Source organism: Oncorhynchus nerka, linkage group LG14 (assembly GCF_034236695.1).
Source record: "Oncorhynchus nerka isolate Pitt River linkage group LG14, Oner_Uvic_2.0, whole genome shotgun sequence".
NCBI classification, from domain to species: domain Eukaryota; kingdom Metazoa; phylum Chordata; class Actinopteri; order Salmoniformes; family Salmonidae; genus Oncorhynchus; species Oncorhynchus nerka.
Genome location: NC_088409.1, coordinates 31,732,508 through 31,752,298, shown reverse-complemented (window position 1 = coordinate 31,752,298; position 19,791 = coordinate 31,732,508). Strand labels below are relative to the sequence as shown.

General features: G+C 43.7%; 2 protein-coding genes across 5 annotated transcripts; both read right to left on the bottom strand.

Moving 5' to 3' along the window:
• Positions 1-6,587: 6,587 nt before the first annotated feature.
• Positions 6,588-13,754, bottom strand: LOC115102600 (syntaxin-12-like). 3 transcript variants are annotated; one of them, XM_029622715.2, is made up of 10 exons: positions 13,657-13,754; positions 12,523-12,677; positions 12,023-12,092; positions 11,216-11,309; positions 10,649-10,786; positions 10,423-10,469; positions 10,174-10,285; positions 9,635-9,707; positions 9,391-9,473; positions 6,588-7,239 (listed from the first exon to the last, which is right to left on the bottom strand). In XM_029622715.2, exons 2-10 carry the CDS (start codon positions 12,620-12,622, stop codon positions 7,147-7,149), a joined length of 810 nt encoding a protein of 269 aa, XP_029478575.1. In that variant the 5' UTR covers positions 12,623-12,677; positions 13,657-13,754; the 3' UTR covers positions 6,588-7,146. The 3 variants fall into 3 exon arrangements, with proteins under 3 accessions (XP_029478575.1, XP_029478593.1, XP_029478585.1); XM_029622733.2 differs by having other exon boundaries at positions 10,423-10,466; XM_029622725.2 differs by having other exon boundaries at positions 12,523-12,659.
• Positions 13,755-16,428: 2,674 nt separating this feature from the next.
• On the bottom strand, positions 16,429-19,764 carry LOC115102621 (tRNA selenocysteine 1-associated protein 1-like). 2 transcript variants are annotated; one of them, XM_029622757.2, is made up of 7 exons: positions 19,603-19,764; positions 19,127-19,224; positions 18,851-18,950; positions 18,576-18,628; positions 18,152-18,311; positions 17,962-17,995; positions 16,429-17,709 (listed from the first exon to the last, which is right to left on the bottom strand). In XM_029622757.2, the coding sequence occupies exons 1-7, from the start codon at positions 19,624-19,626 to the stop codon at positions 17,564-17,566; spliced, it is 615 nt and encodes a 204-aa protein (XP_029478617.1). In that variant the 5' UTR covers positions 19,627-19,764; the 3' UTR covers positions 16,429-17,563. The 2 variants fall into 2 exon arrangements, with proteins under 2 accessions (XP_029478617.1, XP_029478627.1); XM_029622767.2 differs by lacking the exon at positions 19,603-19,764 and adding an exon at positions 19,391-19,549.
• Positions 19,765-19,791: the final 27 nt, after the last annotated feature.

Below are 19,791 nucleotides of genomic sequence, written 5' to 3'. Positions count from 1 at the left end.
ATAAGGACAGAAGAAAAAGGAAAAGAAAAAGGACAACAAAGTGAAACCTCTAAAGAAACAAGAGACCATAATACAAGAAACAGCACTATAGAGAGATAGAACAACAACAACGCAGCCACTGCCAGCTAGCCTACTTCAGCAGTACTGTATCATTTGAATTATTTTAGTCAATAAGATTCCTGCTACGTAAGCTTAACTTTCTGAACATTCGAGACGTGTAGTCCATTTGTCATTCCAATCTCCTTTGCATTAGCGTAGCCTCTTCTGTAGCCTGTCAACTATGTGTCTGTCTATCCCTGTTCTCTCCTCTCTGCACAGACCATACAAACGCTCCACACCGCGTGGCCGCGGCCACTCTAATCTGGTGGTCCCAGCGCGCACGACCCACGTGGAGTTCCAGGTCTCCGGTAGCCTCTGGAACTGCCGATCTGCGGCCAACAAGGCAGAGTTCATCTCAGCCTATGCCTCCCTCCAGTCCCTCGACTTCTTGGCACTGACGGAAACATGGATCACCACAGATAACACTGCTACTCCTACTGCTCTCTCTTCGTCCGCCCACGTGTTCTCGCACACCCCGAGAGCTTCTGGTCAGCGGGGTGGTGGCACCGGGATCCTCATCTCTCCCAAGTGGTCATTCTCTCTTTCTCCCCTTACCCATCTGTCTATCGCCTCCTTTGAATTCCATGCTGTCACAGTTACCAGCCCTTTCAAGCTTAACATCCTTATCATTTATCGCCCTCCAGGTTCCCTCGGAGAGTTCATCAATGAGCTTGATGCCTTGATAAGCTCCTTTCCTGAGGATGGCTCACCTCTCACAGTTCTGGGCGACTTTAACCTCCCCACGTCTACCTTTGACTCATTCCTCTCTGCCTCCTTCTTTCCACTCCTCTCCTCTTTTGACCTCACCCTCTCACCTTCCCCCTCTACTCACAAGGCAGGCAATACGCTCGACCTCATCTTTACTAGATGCTGTTCTTCCACTAACCTCACTGCAACTCCCCTCCAAGTCTCCGACCACTACCTTGTATCCTTTTCCCTCTTGCTCTCATCCAACACTTCCCACACTGCCCTTACTCGGATGGTATCGCGCCGTCCCAATCTTCGCTCTCTCTCCCCGCTACTCTCTCCTCTTCCATCCTATCATCTCTTCCCTCTGCTCAAACCTTTTCCAACCTATCTCCTGATTCTGCCTCCTCAACCCTCCTCTCCTCCGTTTCTGCATCCCTTGATTCTCTATGTCCCCTATCCTCCAGGCCGGCTCGGTCCTCCCCTCCTGCTCCGTGGCTCGACGACTCATTGCGAGCTCACAGAACAGGGCTCCGGGCAGCCGAGCGGAAATGGAGGAAAACTCGCCTCCCTGCGGACCTGGCATCCTTTCACTCCCTCCTCTCTACATTTTCCTCTTCTGTCTCTGCTGCTAAAGCCACTTTCTACCACTCTAAAGTCCAAGCATCTGCCTCTAACCCTAGGAAGCTCTTTGCCACCTTCTCCTCCCTCCTGAATCCTCCTCCCCCTCCCCCTCCTCCCTCTCTGCAGATGACTTCGTCAACCATTTTGAAAAGAAGGTCGACGACATCCGATCCTCGTTTGCTAAGTCAAACGACACCGCTGGTTCTGCTCACACTGCCCTACCCTGTGCTCTGACCTCTTTCTCCCTCTCTCCAGATGAAATCTCGCGTCTTGTGACGGCCGGCCGCCCAACAACCTGCCCGCTTGACCCTATTCCCTCCTCTCTTCTCCAGACCATTTCCGGAGACCTTCTCCCTTACCTCACCTCGCTCATCAACTCATCCCTGACCGCTGGCTACGTCCCTTCTGTCTTCAAGAGAGCGAGAGTTGCACCCCTTCTGAAAAAACCTACACTCGATCCCTCCGATGTCAACAACTACAGACCAGTATCCCTTCTTTCTTTTCTCTCCAAAACTCTTGAACGTGCCGTCCTTGGCCAGCTCTCCCGCTATCTCTCTCAGAATGACCTTCTTGATCCAAATCTGTCAGGTTTCAAGACTAGTCATTCAACTGAGACTGCTCTTCTCTGTATCACGGAGGCCCTCCGCACTGCTAAAGCTAACTCTCTCTCCTCTGCTCTCATCCTTCTAGACCTATCGGCTGCCTTCGATACTGTGAACCATCAGATCCTCCTCTCCACCCTCTCCGAGTTGGGCATCTCCGGCGCGGCCCACGCTTGGATTGCGTCCTACCTGACAGGTCGCTCCTACCAGGTGGCGTGGCGAGAATCTGTCTCCTCACCACGCGCTCTCACCACTGGCGTCCCCCAGGGCTCTGTTCTAGGCCCTCTCCTATTCTCGCTATACACCAAGTCACTTGGCTCTGTCATAACCTCACATGGTCTCTCCTATCATTGCTATGCAGACGACACACAATTAATCTTCTCCTTTCCCCTTCTGATGACCAGGTGGCGAATCGCATCTCTGCATGTCTGGCAGACATATCAGTGTGGATGACGGATCACCACCTCAAGCTGAACCTCGGCAAGACGGAGCTGCTCTTCCTCCCGGGGAAGGACTGCCCGTTCCATGATCTCGCCATCACGGTTGACAACTCCATTGTGTCCTCCTCCCAGAGCGCTAAGAACCTTGGCGTGATCCTGGACAACACCCTGTCGTTCTCAACTAACATCAAGGCGGTGGCCCGTTCTTGTAGGTTCATGCTCTACAACATCCGCAGAGTACGACCCTGCCTCACACAGGAAGCAGCGCAGGTCCTAATCCAGGCACTTGTCATCTCCCGTCTGGATTACTGCAACTCGCTGTTGGCTGGGCTCCCTGCCTGTGCCATTAAACCCCTACAACTCATCCAGAACGCCGCAGCCCGTCTGGTGTTCAACCTTCCCAAGTTCTCTCACGTCACCCCGCTCCTCCGCTCTCTCCACTGGCTTCCAGTTGAAGCTCGCATCCGCTACAAGACCATGGTGCTTGCCTACGGAGCTGTGAGGGGAACGGCACCTCAGTACCTCCAGGCTCTGATCAGGCCCTACACCCAAACAAGGGCACTGCGTTCATCCACCTCTGGCCTGCTCGCCTCCCTACCACTGAGGAAGTACAGTTCCCGCGCAGCCCAGTCAAAACTGTTCGCTGCTCTGGCCCCCCAATGGTGGAACAAACTCCCTCACGACGCCAGGACAGCGGAGTCAATCACCACCTTCCGGAGACACCTGAAACCCCACCTCTTTCAGGAATACCTAGGATAGGATAAAGTAATCCTTCTCACCCCCCTTAAAAGATTTAGATGCACTATTGTAAAGTGGCTGTTCCACTGGATGTCTTAAGGTGAACGCACCAATTTGTAAGTCGCTCTGGATAAGAGCGTCTGCTAAATGACTTAAATGTAAATGTAAATGTATTTAGGAATACATCTGGTGGTGTGTGTGAACATGGGCAGCAAGAATGTGCATCAACAAGGCAGGTTGGGAACAGCGCGTAACAATGGGGTGTACTGCAGACAGGTGTGTATCTGTGGTGACAGATACTACTGGGCTGTGTGTAAGATCTCAGGGTGTCTGCTGGTGTTGGGATTGTTCACAGCATTAGACTGGATTATATGACAAATAAATGGACTGATTATGTTATGTTTAATAATGTACGGGTATCCTCTATACAGAGCGAACAAGTTGGGGCTCTAACTTCGATGGGGGTGGAGGACACAAATATTCTGAACTCATGAGGGGTCGCAGTCGCTCGTGGGTTTATTTACATTTACTTTCTAAATGGGATCAAGGGATGGATGTAACTCTCCCCCCTGCTGAGCTACAGTTCATTCTCGGACGGAGGGAGCATGAGGCCAGAAAAATAGAGATTCATCGTGGGGGAGGAAAAACAGTAAGGGGAAAGCTGGACAGCGTCTCAGTCAGCCAAGGACTGCAGAGTAAGCATGGTCATTGCCAACATCAGCACCTTCGCTGCCGACACCAGCATCCAAGGGTGGAGCTTGGGGAAGAACCAGAAAGGTAGGTTGAAGAAAAGGCAATGGAACATGAACTTCCTCCAACCCCTCCTTTGACGTCCTTCTGGAGATCGACAAGTGCAACGAAAAATGGGGCTTGGGGGTGGGTGAGTCCAATATGGACCAGACATAACCCATTTTGAAGTAGGAGTTAAAGGGTATGTCAGTATATAAATCATTGTTTGAGGGATAGAATCTCTTTCCTTTTGGGGTATTTTGCTTAGAGGGGATTTGGATTATTTTGCTATTTTACTGCTGTTTTTAGATCAACTTTTTGGAACAAGGCTAACTGACACAGCAACCAGGGTTGGGGAGTAACGGAATACATGTGATCCATTGCAGGTAAGGGATTATAAATTTAGCTATTTGCGCCTAACAGATTGTCGGTGTTCTGGATTGCTGTTCACCAATCTAAATGTGTATTTGAATCCAATAATGGTTGAATTCAAGAAGTTTAAGCTGCCTATCAATCATTGTTTTTGAAACCAGTGAACAGCCAGTGAAAAATGCACTCTTGCAACAGCTGAATAGTGCAGATCCAAGCATATAGAATAAAAGTGGGTTTTTATTGCTCAATCTAATTCATGCTGATAAAAAAAGGAATCCATAGGCCTAATGGACAAATGCTCAAATTTGCACGCTTTTGATAGACTTAAAGGGGCAATCTGTAGTTGCTACATCCATTTTTGGATTTATCATGGATGGTCAGTCTTTGCATCCATAGGTCTGTCTATTAATCTGAGAGTGGTTACATTTCTCCAGGCCTACCCCTCAGCTTTTTACCAAAACAGAGGCGGGGTGACCGTTTTATTATTTCTTCATCGGTGGATTTACCCTTTAAACAGCTGCATATTATCAAGATATCAAAGTGTCACCAACAAAAAGGTAAACAGTCCTATAGCAAATGCAGCATATGGCATTCATTTTTCAAATGTAAACAGCCCTTTTCAGTAGTGCTCAAAGCATGCCATTCTACGAGTGCAGCATTTATTTTCAACTCGAATCAATGAGCCAAATCAGTCCTCCATGACAACAAAATTATAAACAACAGAGTAGGGCTGGCTCCTTAGTTTTGGGGTCATGCTCCAGTAAAACAATTTGGCTAATCTATATTTCCATATTTTAATGTCCTTTTCTAGAAGATCAAGAGGTTTCACATTTATTGGAATGACTGGAATTTCTACTACATAATCATATGTAGTAGAAAGGGATGGGTTAGAGGAAGCCTACATAACCAACCGATAAAGTAACATTTAAAATCCATTTATGACCAGCTATTTAAACTTTAACATTGATTTATCCTGCAATAAAATGTAATTGAATTGGTAACATCCATTTTTGTCTTCTTCTAATGCCTCTTAAGAGGAAAGTAATCTAAAAGTAACAGAATGTAATCAGATTACGTTACGGAGTTTGGGTAATCCAAAAGTTAAATTACTGATTATAATTTTGGACAGGTAACTAGGAACTGTAACGGATAACATTTAGAAAGTAACCTAACCAACCCTGACGGTAACTATACCTCTCATGGAACAGTAGTTCCATTACAGGGAGTAACTCCAGGTCCTCAGGTGAAGGGTTTGTTGCGTGCACCTGTAGGTGTAAAAATTATTTTAATAATGACAGTTGCCGAGTGGAGAAAGTATCTTATAGTCCTAGGAGAGTCTGGGAAACTATTGGTCGTATAAGGGCACAAGGCGAGACCCAGATGCAGACACAGAGTCTTTGTTGTTTTTTATCATCCGAAAGGAGTAGGCAAGAGCATGGTCGTGGACAGGCAAAAGGTCAAAACCAGTTCTGAGTCCAAGGCAGAAGGGTCAGGCAGGCGGGTACCGAGTGCAGAAAAACAGGCAAGGGTCAAAACCGGGAAGACTAGAAAAAGAGAATAGAAAACAGGAGCACTGGAAGAACACGATGGTTGACTTGAAAACATACAAGACGAACTGGCACAGAGAGACAGGAAACACAGGGATAAATACACTGGGGAAAATAAGTAACACCTGGACGGGGTGGAAACAATCACAAGAACAGGTGAAATAGATCAGGGCGTGACAGGTCGCCCTATCTCCTGAGTTAGTTGTCTTGCTGAGTGGTTTTTAATACAGGTTTCTCCCACTCTGGCGATCATTGACTGTAAGGCTGGTGCCGCAGCTGGAATCAGCAGGGCACTTACATCGGGACAAGACCTGTCAAGGCAACACCCGTAGGTAATAAACCTGAAGCAGAGGTAAACTAGGCTAGCTCACTAATCACAAGGGAGAGGTGTGAGTCGAGCATGACACAGTCTCCACAATAACCGTCATCACCGCTGCAAATCCCCATTACAGTACCATGGACAACGCTCCCTAATCTTGTGCATAGTTAGCAGGACAGTGTCTTATAAACATATGGTAAACATGTTTTATTAAGGTACCAATATGTTAACCAACCTACCACACATCATAAACACTACTGCAAAATTGCAAGACTACTACACGCTTTAGTATATCTTGACTTGTTTAATAGCTAAATAAAAGCATGGTAGACTACATGGTTCTTGTGTAACCTGATAAGTTTACCTCATAATACCGGTATAACAGCGCCATCTTGTGGAAAGTACATAGCCCTGCGTGACACAGTCAGGACTCTTTGCACAGTTGATTTTATTAATGAAAGTGAGCATAATAATCATCATCATCATCATCATCATTTTGTTTGTTGTTTGTGTGCTATCAAAGGAATCCTCCTTATCTCAACTACATCATGTCCTTGTGGTAATACTATAAGACATCTGGAAGAGAATCAGACATTTACAACATGAAGAGAATAGGGAGGCAGAAAATAAACCATATCAAACCGTACACATGGCATTTATATACATACGAACTTGTGCAGCATTGCATTAGATAAGACATATTCTAACACAGTAATGTATGTAATGATGACAGAGATGATTTGCATGGCTGACATGGAAGTAAGTGCAGGGCTGTTAGATCAGTTAGTATATCATATATACAGATGGGGAAGAGAATTTATACAATCTATTCCTTACGCCTCTGTCTATATCTTGCTTGAAAGCAGGCACGCACACCGGCACGCACACCCGCACACACATTCACTCACTCAGACGCTCCATTGGAAGCCATTCTAGGCTGTCATTGCGATGTGCCATTAAAATCCTTCCCCGGTGCTCTTCCTGTCCTCTCATTTGATGGCCTGCCAGATGATGATAGCCAGGACGGTGACCACCAGAGACACCACCATGGCCAGCATACACATCCTCTTACGGGACTTCTTCTACGGGGGGAGGGAGCACAAACATGCCGTGATTGGTGATTGGAAATAATAATTTGTTCTTAACTGATTCGCCTGGTTAAATGAAGGACGCTGATCATCGACAGATCATTCGGACTTATCTACATATCAAACACGGCCCATGTTGTGATGGTGTTGTGTTGATACCTGGTAGTAGGGCTGACACAATAATCGTATAATTGTGTAACCGACAATTATGGACAATAACCAAAAATATTGTCATAGTCGTCTTAATACGTTTATTTTAGGAGGGGGGATTAAACTTTATTTTCATTTACAAATAGTTCACCCAATAGCAGTTTTTCATTATTATATGAAGAGGGTAAAGTTATTTTAGGAAAACTTCCTTTCCAAAAGCTCCAAATGGTCAAAACCATTAGTTTTTGAGACAGGGGTATTCATTCGGTATAAAAACAACATTAGGTATATTCTCCATTAGTCAGCACCTCTACAGTCGTGGACAAAAGTTTTGAGAATGACACAAATATTAATTTCCACAAAGTTTGCTGCTTCAGTGTCTTTAGATATTTTTGTCAGATGTTACTATGAAAAACTGAAGTATAATTACAAGCATTTCATAAGTGTCAAAGGCTTTTATTGACAATTACATGAAGTTGATGCAAAGAGTCAATATTTGCAGTGTTGACCCTTCTTTTTCAAGACCTCTGCAATCCGCCCTGGCATGCTGTCAATTAACTTCTGGGCCACATCCTGACTGATGGCAGCCCATTCTTGCATAATCAATGCTTGTCAGAATTTGTGGGTTTTTGTTTGTCCACCCGCCTCTTGAGGATTGACCACAAGTTCTCAATGGGATTAAAAGGTCTGGGGAGTTTCCTGCCCATGGACCCAAAATATCAATGTTTGTTCCCTGAGCCACTTAGTTATCACTTTTGTCTTATGGCAAGGTGCTCCATCATGCTCGAAAATGCATTGTTCGTCACCAAACTGTTCCTGGATGGTTGGGAGAAGTTGCTCTCTGAGGATGTGTTGGTACCATTCTTTATTCATGGCTGTGTTCTTCGGCAAAATTGTGAGTGAGCCCACTCCCTTGGCTGAGAAGCAACCCCACACATGAATGGTCTCAGGATGCTTTACTGTTGGCATGACACAGGACTGATGGTAGCGCTCACCTTCTCCGAACAAGCTTCTCCGGATGCCCCAAACAATCGGAAAGGGGATTCATCAGAGAAAATTACTTTACCTCAGTCCTCAGCAGTCCAATCCCTGTACCTTTTGCAGAATATCAGTCTGTCCCTGATGTTTTTCCTGGAGAGAAGTGGCTTCTTTGCTGCCCTTCTTTACACCAGGCTATCCTCCAAAAGTCTTCGCCTCACTGTGCGTGCAGATGCACTTACACCTGCCTGCTGCCATTCCTGAGCAAGCAGCTGAAACAACTTTAGGAGAGGGTCCTGGCGCTTGCTGGACTTTCTTGGGCGCACTGAAGCCTTCTTCACAATAATTGAACCACTCTCCTTGAAGTTCTTGATGATCCGAAAAAATTGTTTATTTAGGTGCAATATTACTGGCAGCAATATCCTTGCCTGTGAAGCCCTTTTTGTGCAAAGCAATGATGACGGCATGTGTTTCCTTGCAGGTAACCATGGTTGACAGAGGAAGAACAATGATTCCCAGCACCACCCTCCTTTTGAAGCTTCCAGTCTGTTATTCGAACTCAATCAGCATGACAGAGTGATCTCCAGCCTTCTCCTCGTCAACACTCACACCTGTGTTAACGAGAGAATCACTGACATGATGCCAGCTGGTCCTTTTGTGGCAGGGCTGAAATGCAGTGGAAATGTTTTGCGGGGATTCAGGTCATTTGCATGACAAAGAGGGACTTTGCAATTAATTGCAATTCATCTGATCACTCTTCATAACATTCTGGAGTATATGCAAATTGCCATTATACAAACTGAGGCAGCAGACTTTGTGAAAATGAATATTTGTGTCATTCTCAAAACTTTTGGCCACGACTGTACACTAAATCATTTTCTCTGGGTGTTTTCTCTCTCTTGTTTTTTTTATTAGACTAGTATTCATTAGGTATGCCATAGCTAGTTTTCAAAGATGCATTATAAGCTCAAACATTTTTCAATAATGGTGGTCATTCCATAATTGTCACAGCCCTACCTGGTAGTAGGCGGCCCTTTGGAGCTGTCCGGTCCCTCTGTCTACATGGACCTCTGCACTCTCCACGTTAGCCTCAATGCTGTCTGTGAAACAGAGAGGAGAGGAGACACAGTGAAGGACAGGGTCACAGGAGCCAGGACTGATACAATATCAGATGGAGTTCTAAACCTTCACAGACAGCAACCTTCTGAACCAGCATGTTATAAAACCAGAGAGGGAGAAAATCCATGTCAAATCTACTAACCGATCATCTCTCCCTGGTCGTGGATCATCACTGCCAGGTCCTTAAAGATCTGGTTTACATCCATGATGTCAGACTGGAGGGAGAGGAGAAAGGGAGAAAGTCAACACGAGGGTTAGTTAGGCTGAAGTCCAAATCGAACCCTACTCCCTAGCCCCTACCCCAGTCCTGTCAGATCTACAGGAGTGGCTATACTCAGGAATAGGAGCTAAAGGTTAGGCTATACTGGAGACAGTGGAGGCTGGTGGGAGGAGCTGTAGGAGGATGGGGTCTGTGTAATGGCTGGAATGGAATGAATGGAACGGTATCAAACATGTGGTTTGCATATATTTGATGTGTTTGATGTCGTTCCATTCATTCCATTCCAGCCATTACACAGAGCCCATCCTCCTATAGCTCCTCCCACCAGCCTCCACTGTCTAGAGAGTTTGGGCAAAGGGTTGATTTGGAGTTCAACAGTATGCTAAATGACTCAAATGTAAATGTAATATGGCTCTGTGATTCCTGTATGGAATGTGAATGGAGCTGGTAGCTGTGAGTACCTCTAGCTGCCTGATGTTGGTCTCTCTCTCCTTGATGACCTCCAGGTCCTCCTCTGTGACCTCTGGCTCCTCCAGCTGCTGGGTCTGACTCTGACTCCAGTCATCATAATCTCTACACACACACACACCAAACACACACACGCACAAACCCACGGACACAGACACACACAAACACACAACTTTGTTACAACTTAACATTTTTATTCTAACAGTATATTTGATAGGATTCTACCTCCACTGTGTGCCTACTTTTCAAATGTCACAAGTTGTTCATCGACGTTCCCCTCATCTTCCTGCTGAAATAAAAACAATCCCATCATTGAAACACTCTCATTCACATTGCATTACACTAATCAGTCATCATACTGTAATATGACAATGAAACGGTGTTTTATTTTGCCTTTCTAATAATACTATTGGTGAGTGACTATGACAGGCGGCTAATTCTAGGCCTATGAGAAAGCAGGGTGTTTACTGTGAGGCGGGACCCGGCCCGGGCCCTGGCCACTGATTCCCTCTCCTTCTCAGCCGCCCGTCGCTGGACTGCCTGGAAGTTGTTGAGCGCTGCAGAGAAGTCATTCATCAGTCGGTCCTTCTGGATCTTCTGCTGTCTCTGGAAGGATCAATCACACAATACAGTAAAGTAGATTAGAGCAGAGTACAGCAAAGTAGAGAGGAGAAGAGTACAGTAGAATAGAGCAGAGTACAGTACAGTACAGTAGAATAGAGTAAAGCAGAGCAGAGTAGTGCAGAGCAGAATAGAATAGATTCAGTAGAATATACTGTATGGTGAGATGTCCTCACCAGAGTTAGATATGATTTACACATTTGGGTTGTTAGATAAGATGATATACTGTATCAGGAAATAGAACACAAGAATATCGACATACAGTTAGTTAAAATGTTAGCATTAGTAGGACTTTGATGTAGCCTGGTCCCAGATATGCTTACACAAACAGATCTGGGGCCAGTCCATAGATGTGGAATTCTTCCAAAGAACTATAAAACATATACAGTATCTATGCATATAACTTCCACTCACCTGTTCCGAGGGAGGGAGAGGCAGGGAGCCCAGATCTTTCAGGTGTCTGTTGGTCTCTTTGGCCAGCTGGTTGGTGTAGTGCTGTACCTGTTGGCTGTGAGTAGCAAACACACACACACACATTCATATATTTCATTAGTGATGCGCTTGTGTCCCATCAGTGGTGGAAAAGGCTAAGTGTTGAAGTAGTCAGTTAGTGTTAGTAGTTACTTAGTTACTGAATAGCAGTCAGTAGTAATAGTCAGCAGTTGTGTCAGTAGTACTGAATAGCAGTCAGTAGTAATAGTCAGCAGTGGTGTCAGTAGTACTGAATAGCAGTCAGTAGTAATAGTCAGCAGTAGTGTCAGTAGTACTGAATAGCAGTCAGTAGTAATAGTCAGCAGTAGTGTCAGTAGTACTGAATAGCAGTCAGTAGTAATAGTCAGCAGTAGTGTCAGTAGTACTGAATAGCAGTCAGTAGTAATAGTCAGCAGTAGTGTCAGTAGTACTGAATAGCAGTCAGTAGTAATAGTCAGCAGTAGTGTCAGTAGTACTGAATAGCAGTCAGTAGTAATAGTCAGCAGTAGTGTCAGTAGTACTGAATAGCAGTCAGTAGTAATAGTCAGCAGTAGTGTCAGTAGTACTGAATAGCAGTCAGTAGTAATAGTCAGCAGTAGTGTCAGTAGTACTGAATAGCAGTCAGTAGTAATAGTCAGCAGTAGTGTCAGTAGTACTGAATAGCAGTCAGTAGTAATAGTCAGCAGTAGTGTCAGTAGTACTGAATAGCAGTCAGTAGTAATAGTCAGCAGTAGTGTCAGTAGTACTCACAGTCTGTCCTGCAGCTCTGGGGTCTCTTGCCTCGTCCCCATCTGGTACAGCATGTTTTTGATCTGCCCAGCTGTATAGCAAAACAAACACTGAGGTGAGCTGAACTAAGAGAAGGGGGAACTGAGAAAGCAGGATAGACCAACTCTTCTCTCTCTTTATCTCTCTCTCTAAATAGAGCACTATATACTGTAGGCATACTCAGGCTATTCTTGTCTCAGAAGTTCATTTTTTAAAACTTCAGACACCTCTGCCTCATATTAGTTAATTCAAAAGATGAGATCAGAAGTAGGTGGAGGACACAAATAGACCCAAAACATCAAGCCTCCTAGACTTATTTGTGATAGTCAATTGTCCAAAGTGTAGGTGTCTGGTGTTAGGGTAGGTACATAGAATATGCCTACTTTAATATACCATATAGGGAAATATGCATTGCAACAAGGTGTCGCTTGCAGCAGTAAAACACTGGGTTCTGTCACTGTCTTGTTCATTTCACCACTCACTATTCTGTGTGATTTTCTGGATGTTGACACTGCATGTCTGGGTGAGGTTGCTGAAGTCTCGCGGCTGCGAGTGGTAGCTGTCTGTTCTCCCGTATGACATCCTTGCTCCTGGCGTCTGTCACACTCCGTAGTGGGGACTGAATTGTTGGACACACCTGTCATACAGTCACATATAGCAGCCTTCATATATTCAAACAATCACCATTGTCAGAGTGCATATAATATCATCACTTGACGCTACATAAGACTAAGTAAGGATGGAAAGACAGAGATAGTTGTGGTTTATCCTCCATCCGACCACATTGGTGGGCTATAATATATCGACTACTTACAGTGCACATTGCCGCATAGGCTAGGCCACATTTCGTCATGAGCGCAGGTTGTTTACAATCGGAGCGAAGGTTCGGCAGAGCCGACTGTAGGCTGGCTATCCATGTGCACATGACAAAAATACCATTCTATTTGGCGCGCTACTTCATTGTAATAGCCCAAATAACAGTAGCTTACTGTTGCACAAAAATATCCCAGAAACGTTATTTAGCGGGTCAAACATGACCAAGATATGAGGTCACGTTATAATTTTAACTGATTATTAATTACACAATTCTGTGAGCTGCTCATTTCATGATTGTAGGCTATAGTATAGCCCAATTGAACATGAATGACTATTTAAGAATAGCCTCGGTCTAACACTATTATTCAGCCATAACATTTGAAATATCAGCTAAAAACTATAAAGTGACAGCGACAAGCCTGCATTGCATTAAACATTTTTTTATGGAGAGCCCTCAGTCAGTCTGACATACTCATATAGGCTATTGGTTTCAATGGGTTGTGTAGCATATAGGCCACTAGGCTAATTCAAATCGAAATGCAGAAGACAAGCATTCAACTTAATTAAGAAAACAGCTACAGCTACACAGAAACAACTGTAACCAGTTCCATACTATGTGTTGAACGCTGTAGATACAACGTAGCCTACCTATCCAGTTGAATCACTGACAGTTATAGGCACTGGCAGTCGCAACGTAGCCTACTTTCTGGGTGGTTTTACCAGTGTAGACAATCAACATAAATCTGTTTTCTACTTACATATGTAAAATGGTTGATAAAATATTATGATAAAACCCTTACTTTTCAATGCGATTGCAGTATAATGCGTCGTTTCCCGTTTATGTCTCCGTATTATGAGATTTCATCTAAGACCGAGCCCATAATGCGACGTCACACGTTGGTTGTTAGTCACAGTAATTCAGTGTGCGATTTCAGTGTGCGATTGTGATGTGATTGTGTCAAAATCGCTACTCTGATCATATTCTGAGGCAGCAGACAAAAACTCATAGGCTGAAACAACATACTAGATCTGTACTAAATAAGTAAAATAGTAACCTCGGGTCAAGTGTATCCCTATAGAAAAGTAACTCATTTTATGAATTCTGATTTGTTTATGTTAGGTTATAGGCTACTTTCTCTGTTTATGAGAGATTCGTATCTCTGATATGAGGGTTGGGATATGATTGGAGTGCAGCTGTCTGCAGGTTCATTATTATCAGCCCACTATGAGCAACATCCGTCACTCAGTCCTAAAATCTAGGTCAACATAACTAACGATAGAATAACTAAGCCTTTTGGTTTAATAGAGACCAGCAGTAGTAGGCTGACCTGTACCTGTCCCATGACTTTCACACTGCTTCTTATAATGGATCCCAAAGGCTGCTGCACTGAGCTTCACTCACATGACCAGCCGGTGTCAGGCCCATTAGTAGGACATGAACAGATTGAGTGGGTAGGATTTTGCAACATGGTCTCAGAGCATTTTGTATTATTCTGTACGTAAATCTGTGACACTCCATTCAGTCAAAATGCACTGACTTTTTAAATCATGACTTAAAAAACATAAGCCTATGCAACATTAACCAATTAAAACAGTACTGTAGCAATGAGGTTTGTGCAGTAGGCTATAGGCCCAATACATCATCACTGCGTATTGGCAATGCTGGAATTGCCCTGCCAATGTTGTTCTTCTCAGACCATTTTGGTGGGGGAAAAACAGGTAGATTATCAATTTGTTGTATTACTCGTGAAGCACAGCTAAGTGAGCATAATATACATTTATTTTACATTTTTATTGGACTGATGGCCTACATCTGACGGTCAGTCTGAGGGGAAGGACCAACGGTGAGACTGCCTCTCATCCGACTCATTGTCCCTCTGTCCTCCTTCCCCTCAGACTGACCATCAGATGAGAAAAGAGGACAGTCTTCCAGCTGATGGCAAAACTCAAGTCACACTGCATTATTTCTGCCTCATGCACCAATTCATGGTGTTAATCCTTTGACCAGAGAAAGTGAAATATTCCTCGATATTAAAAAAGATAAGACGCTAATAATAACAACCCAAGTTTATCGGAACACTTTGCAAAACTCATTCATTGCAGCTGCAGTACTTTTTGTAGCGTTTGGAAGTAGGGAGAACGCACATTTAATGGCTTATAACGGTTTTGAACAAAGTGTTGACAGTGCTGAATAACAACTTAAACATGAAATTACACATAAAAACAGCAGCTCTTTGCTGTATTCGTCGTCTCTCTCTGGTCATGGTTGTAAAGGTTTTTAAATGTCAGTATCAACTTTGCTGTGCGTTCGATGCTTCTTTTTTTTCCAGTCTATGGCTCGATAAACTGTGCAGACACAGTAATCTGAGCCATTTGATTGGCAAACTGTAGGCCTATAGATGCACTTGATTCGCTCTCTGGGCCTGCCGGGTAGGCAGAGTTCTGCCTTCAGACACATGAAATGGTTCAAAATGGGAACACTTTGCCTTCCCGGTGCTAGGGCTGTTGAATCAAGTGCACCTACCGCCAACAGCGTGAAACAAATACAAAAAATAGGAACACAAGGCTTTATCGTTGGCATTTTTACAGAAATGTTTGGTGATCGACTAGGAATGCCTTGTAGATTGACCGGTTGGTGACCACTGATTTAGTATATGTTACGTTTCATATGGTATGTATTCATTTGTTAATGTTCATCATCCATTTTGTATGTTACCAATTGAAAAACGTACAATATGTGGCGAATTTGCAAAACATGTATGTTACAAATTCCAATTTGTTGTGGCTAACGCTAATGTTAGCTAGCTCTAGGGGTTAAGGATAGGAGAAGGGTTAGCTAAAATAATTAAGGTTAGGGGAAGGATTAGCTAAAAGGATTAAGGTTAGGGGAAGGGTTAGCTAACAAGATAAGTAGTTGCTAATTTGCTAAAAATGCTAAAGTTGTCCATGATGACATTTGAACATGCAACCTTCAGGTTGCTAGACATGCACATTATCCACCCACCCACCCACCCACCCATCCCGACCAACCTACTTTCATTTTTGCCATAAGAACCGTTCTATGTGAGCATACCAAACTAAACATAATATACTCATTTGAGTGTCCCGGATGTACGTATAATATGCTACATCTAGTCTATGAGAACAGTCTGCAACGATAGACACTCTCTGGGGCTGGGTGTGTGGAATGATTGAGGTAGCTGGATGCAACCTGAATGGCTCTGTTTCACTATTGTTTCACTTCAGGATTCTGATTCCAGCCTATAATTGAGGAGGATTCTAGGACGGAATACCCCCCCCAATTAATTACTGGGCATCTGGTGAATTGAAACTAGTAAAAGATTGATTTTTATGTGCATGGAGCAAAAACATATATCATATTTTTTTGTGCTTCACTACTCTGTTATTACAGGAGCAGGTTTTTAGTTAATCTTTTCAAATAGAGTAACAGATTATTTTAGGGCCCTAAAGTTTGTTTCGGAATTAGGTTGTTCCACATTGTCAAGACATAGCTACACTCCTGAAAAATAACAAATTAAAAGACAAAAAAATGCAATAAATTCACAACCAAATATGTTATATAATGAATTAAATGTATCAAAATGAGCTTTTAATACATGTCGGTCTCAGAGCATCAATGTCACATGTATTTATCTTCAATAGCAAGACATATGAACACTGGTGATGTGAGCTTGTAGATACGGATATTCTTTGCTGCAGTCAGCATGTGGTCTCGGAGCTAATTAACACTGAACAAGCTGATCTGATACTGTATTTCTACTACAGTAATATGAGGTGATCCGTAGACTAGCCTTAAAGAATACCATCATATCCTGCTAAACAGGACATTCCATTTGACATTGATGAAACAGTTCCACTTTATAATAACTCTAATGAATAAGCATTCATAACCTACTTAAAGTATTTCATTATATGAAAACAAGAAAAGGCATATATATTAATTTATGAAGCATTTATAACGTATTATTCATGCAAGTTATTATAAAGTGCTACTGATGAATTGAGAATGAATACACACACCTCCACATTGTCTTCTGTTGAAGAATATTTACACAAAGCAGAATCAACAATCCTGTCTGTACCACAGCTTTCAAATTATAACGTGGAGGAGAAAGGTTTAAAACACCCACTACACAGTCTTCCACTCCACAATAAAAAGCAAGTGACCCTAGATAGATAATCAATAGGTTGAATAGGGTGTCGAATAGGGATTATATTTCAATCTTATTCTATTTTCCAGTGTGGACAATAAATATGAAAAGGAAGCTATGCGAGGGAGGGAAAAGACAGAGGCTCATACTCCCACTGCGGTCCTTTAAGATGATTACAAAGACATCAAGCACCGAAACAAGCCTGTTCATTTGGCAATCAATTGGAACAAAACCAGTGCCCAATAACCCAAAAGAAATGAGTGGGGGTGAGCAATAAAAATTCAAACATGAGGGGAGCATCCTTTCAGTCACTGGAGCTGGGTTCACACAAATCACACGAATCATACACTGTGGTCTGTTCGCTTAGCTTAGCCCATTGCAAGAGTACCATACACTGAAGACCAGCTACTCTTGGCAGGCAGGACGAGATGCCTTTACCCTTTGAACCTTCACACTGGGCTGTTCCAAACAATCCACATCGAGAGGTTGAGAGAGTCTGACGGTTGCTGTCTGTCGACCAGGGGGTCTGCTAGCTCTACTGTGCCTTGGATGGTGCAACAGCAGTAGGACCAGGAGGCTCCAGGGCAGGCCAGTGGCAGTCTGTGAGGGCATCATACAGCTCCTCACTCTCCTCCATGTACTGCCTGTTGGCAGCCACCACATCCAATGCCACCATGGGGTCTGCAGGAGGCACACACACAAGGCACACAGTAAGAACACACAGTAAGGCACACAGTAAGAACACACAGTCAGGCACACAGACAAAGGGGCACAGCCCGAGAGCCTTAAAGATCAGACAGACTGGACAGTTTGAAGGCTATACTCCAGGCCTGGGTTCAATACATTATGTCAAATAGTGTCAAATACTTAAGCTGCTTTTTTGAGAGAGAAATGAGAAAGAAAGAGAGAAATGAAAGAAAACAGAGCACTCACACTCCAGTCCATCATCTTCAGTCTCCCCATAACCCTAAAACAAAAAGAAAGGTCTTTACTCACAACAGCCATACCCTAACCCTGAGAACCACGGTTATTAACTCTGACATCACATATTCAGTAGTCATTAGAATGGTACAGCTTATGTATATGTAAAGAGCGATAGAGTAGAGGGGGTGGGAGAACACACCTGGTTGCTATAGTCATAGTGGTTGTAGTTGTAACCTCCGTAGCTGCCTGTGTTCTGGTCATAGCCCCAGTTGGAGTAGTAGTCAGGGTACTGTTGGTAGTACTGGTTGTTGTTGTTGTACGAGTATGGCTGACTGTACCTGTTGTCTGAGTAACCACCTCTGTTTTTACAGGAAAGAAAAATATCACGTTTATTCATAAAGGTTATTAAAAATCAATATGCTATTAATAATGAGTAATGAATGAAAAGTGTGGATTATTTGGGATATGTCCTACATCTGTGATGGGAGACAACAACTTGAACATACCAAACAAATGGAGTAAAAGCATCTTCTTTCATCTACACACAACTACCTTCTCTACTGTATGAAAGGAGGCTCTGTTAGTCCCTGGACAAAGTCAGTTCAGTGGCATGCAGTACATACCTGTTCTCTCCTTGCCTTCCGTACGTGGCGCGGTTTAGTTTGAACCTCTTCGGCTGTAGAGAAGAGAGTGTTTTGTTCAGAATGGATTATTTCAGACCTTATTTATCTCTAATAAAGTTAATGGGTATATCAATATTTCACCATATGCCCTATACATATCCAATCCTCTCAGAGTGCCTGAAATAGGTGTAGTAGGTAGGGGCTATGGGTTGATTCGGGATTGGAAATCCCAATGTGGAATCATTAAGTGCTGTGTGTATGTGGTGGCCCTGTACCGGTGTGGCTCCAGGGAGAGGCTTCCCGTTAACTTTCCTGAGACACCTCTCAGCAGTGGCCTCGTCTGCCAGCTCAACAAAGCAATAGCCTGCCGCACCCCTAGACAAGGTGGAGAAGGACCAAAACACATAGGTGTGGTGTTTGATCGTTGTGCAATTTATTGTTATTGAATAGTGATAGTAATACAGTAGCTACAAGACATCCCCAAAGACAAAAAAAAGTCTGCATCAGTCATAACCCTTCTATTGTAGTAGCCTAATGTTCTCCCGTCTTACCAGTTCATTTTGTTCCGGATGATTCTCACCCCCACCACAAGCTCTCCCATGGTGGCGAATGCACGAGAGATGAACTTCTCGTCCATATAAGGCTCTAACTACAGGGGATGAGAGAAAAACACTAAGTTTAACAGAAAACCTATACTCTAGCTAGCTACTGTAAGTTGCCTACACTCTGTACTCTACACTCTAGCTAGCTAGCTACATTCAACTGAACATATTCTCAAACGTTCAGGGTCACTGACTTGGTGTGGTCTTTATCACCTGGAAATGACAGTCTTCACAAGACTAGCGGCTCTTTGGGGCTTGTCAGTGAGGGTGCATCTATTAGCTAACGAGCTAGTTGTTATCACGGTGGTCGCACTGAGGGGAGGTAACACTAGCTATCCTAAAGTGGAAGTCACACAAGAGCTAGGATATGCTAATGCTAGTTTTCTATGCATGCAAAGTTGTTATAATAACATATCAGGACTTACGTTACCCATCCATAAGCAACTCATTTTGTTTACAATTTTAGTTCACGAACGTAAACACAGCTTCATAACACAAGCTGCGATTGTTGCAAATCTGCAGACTGCCATCTAGAGGATTTGTGGATGGTGGTTGGGGGTGTTCCTTTTACTGTTGCATTGTGGGATAGTAAAGTCCTCCACATTGCGTCACAT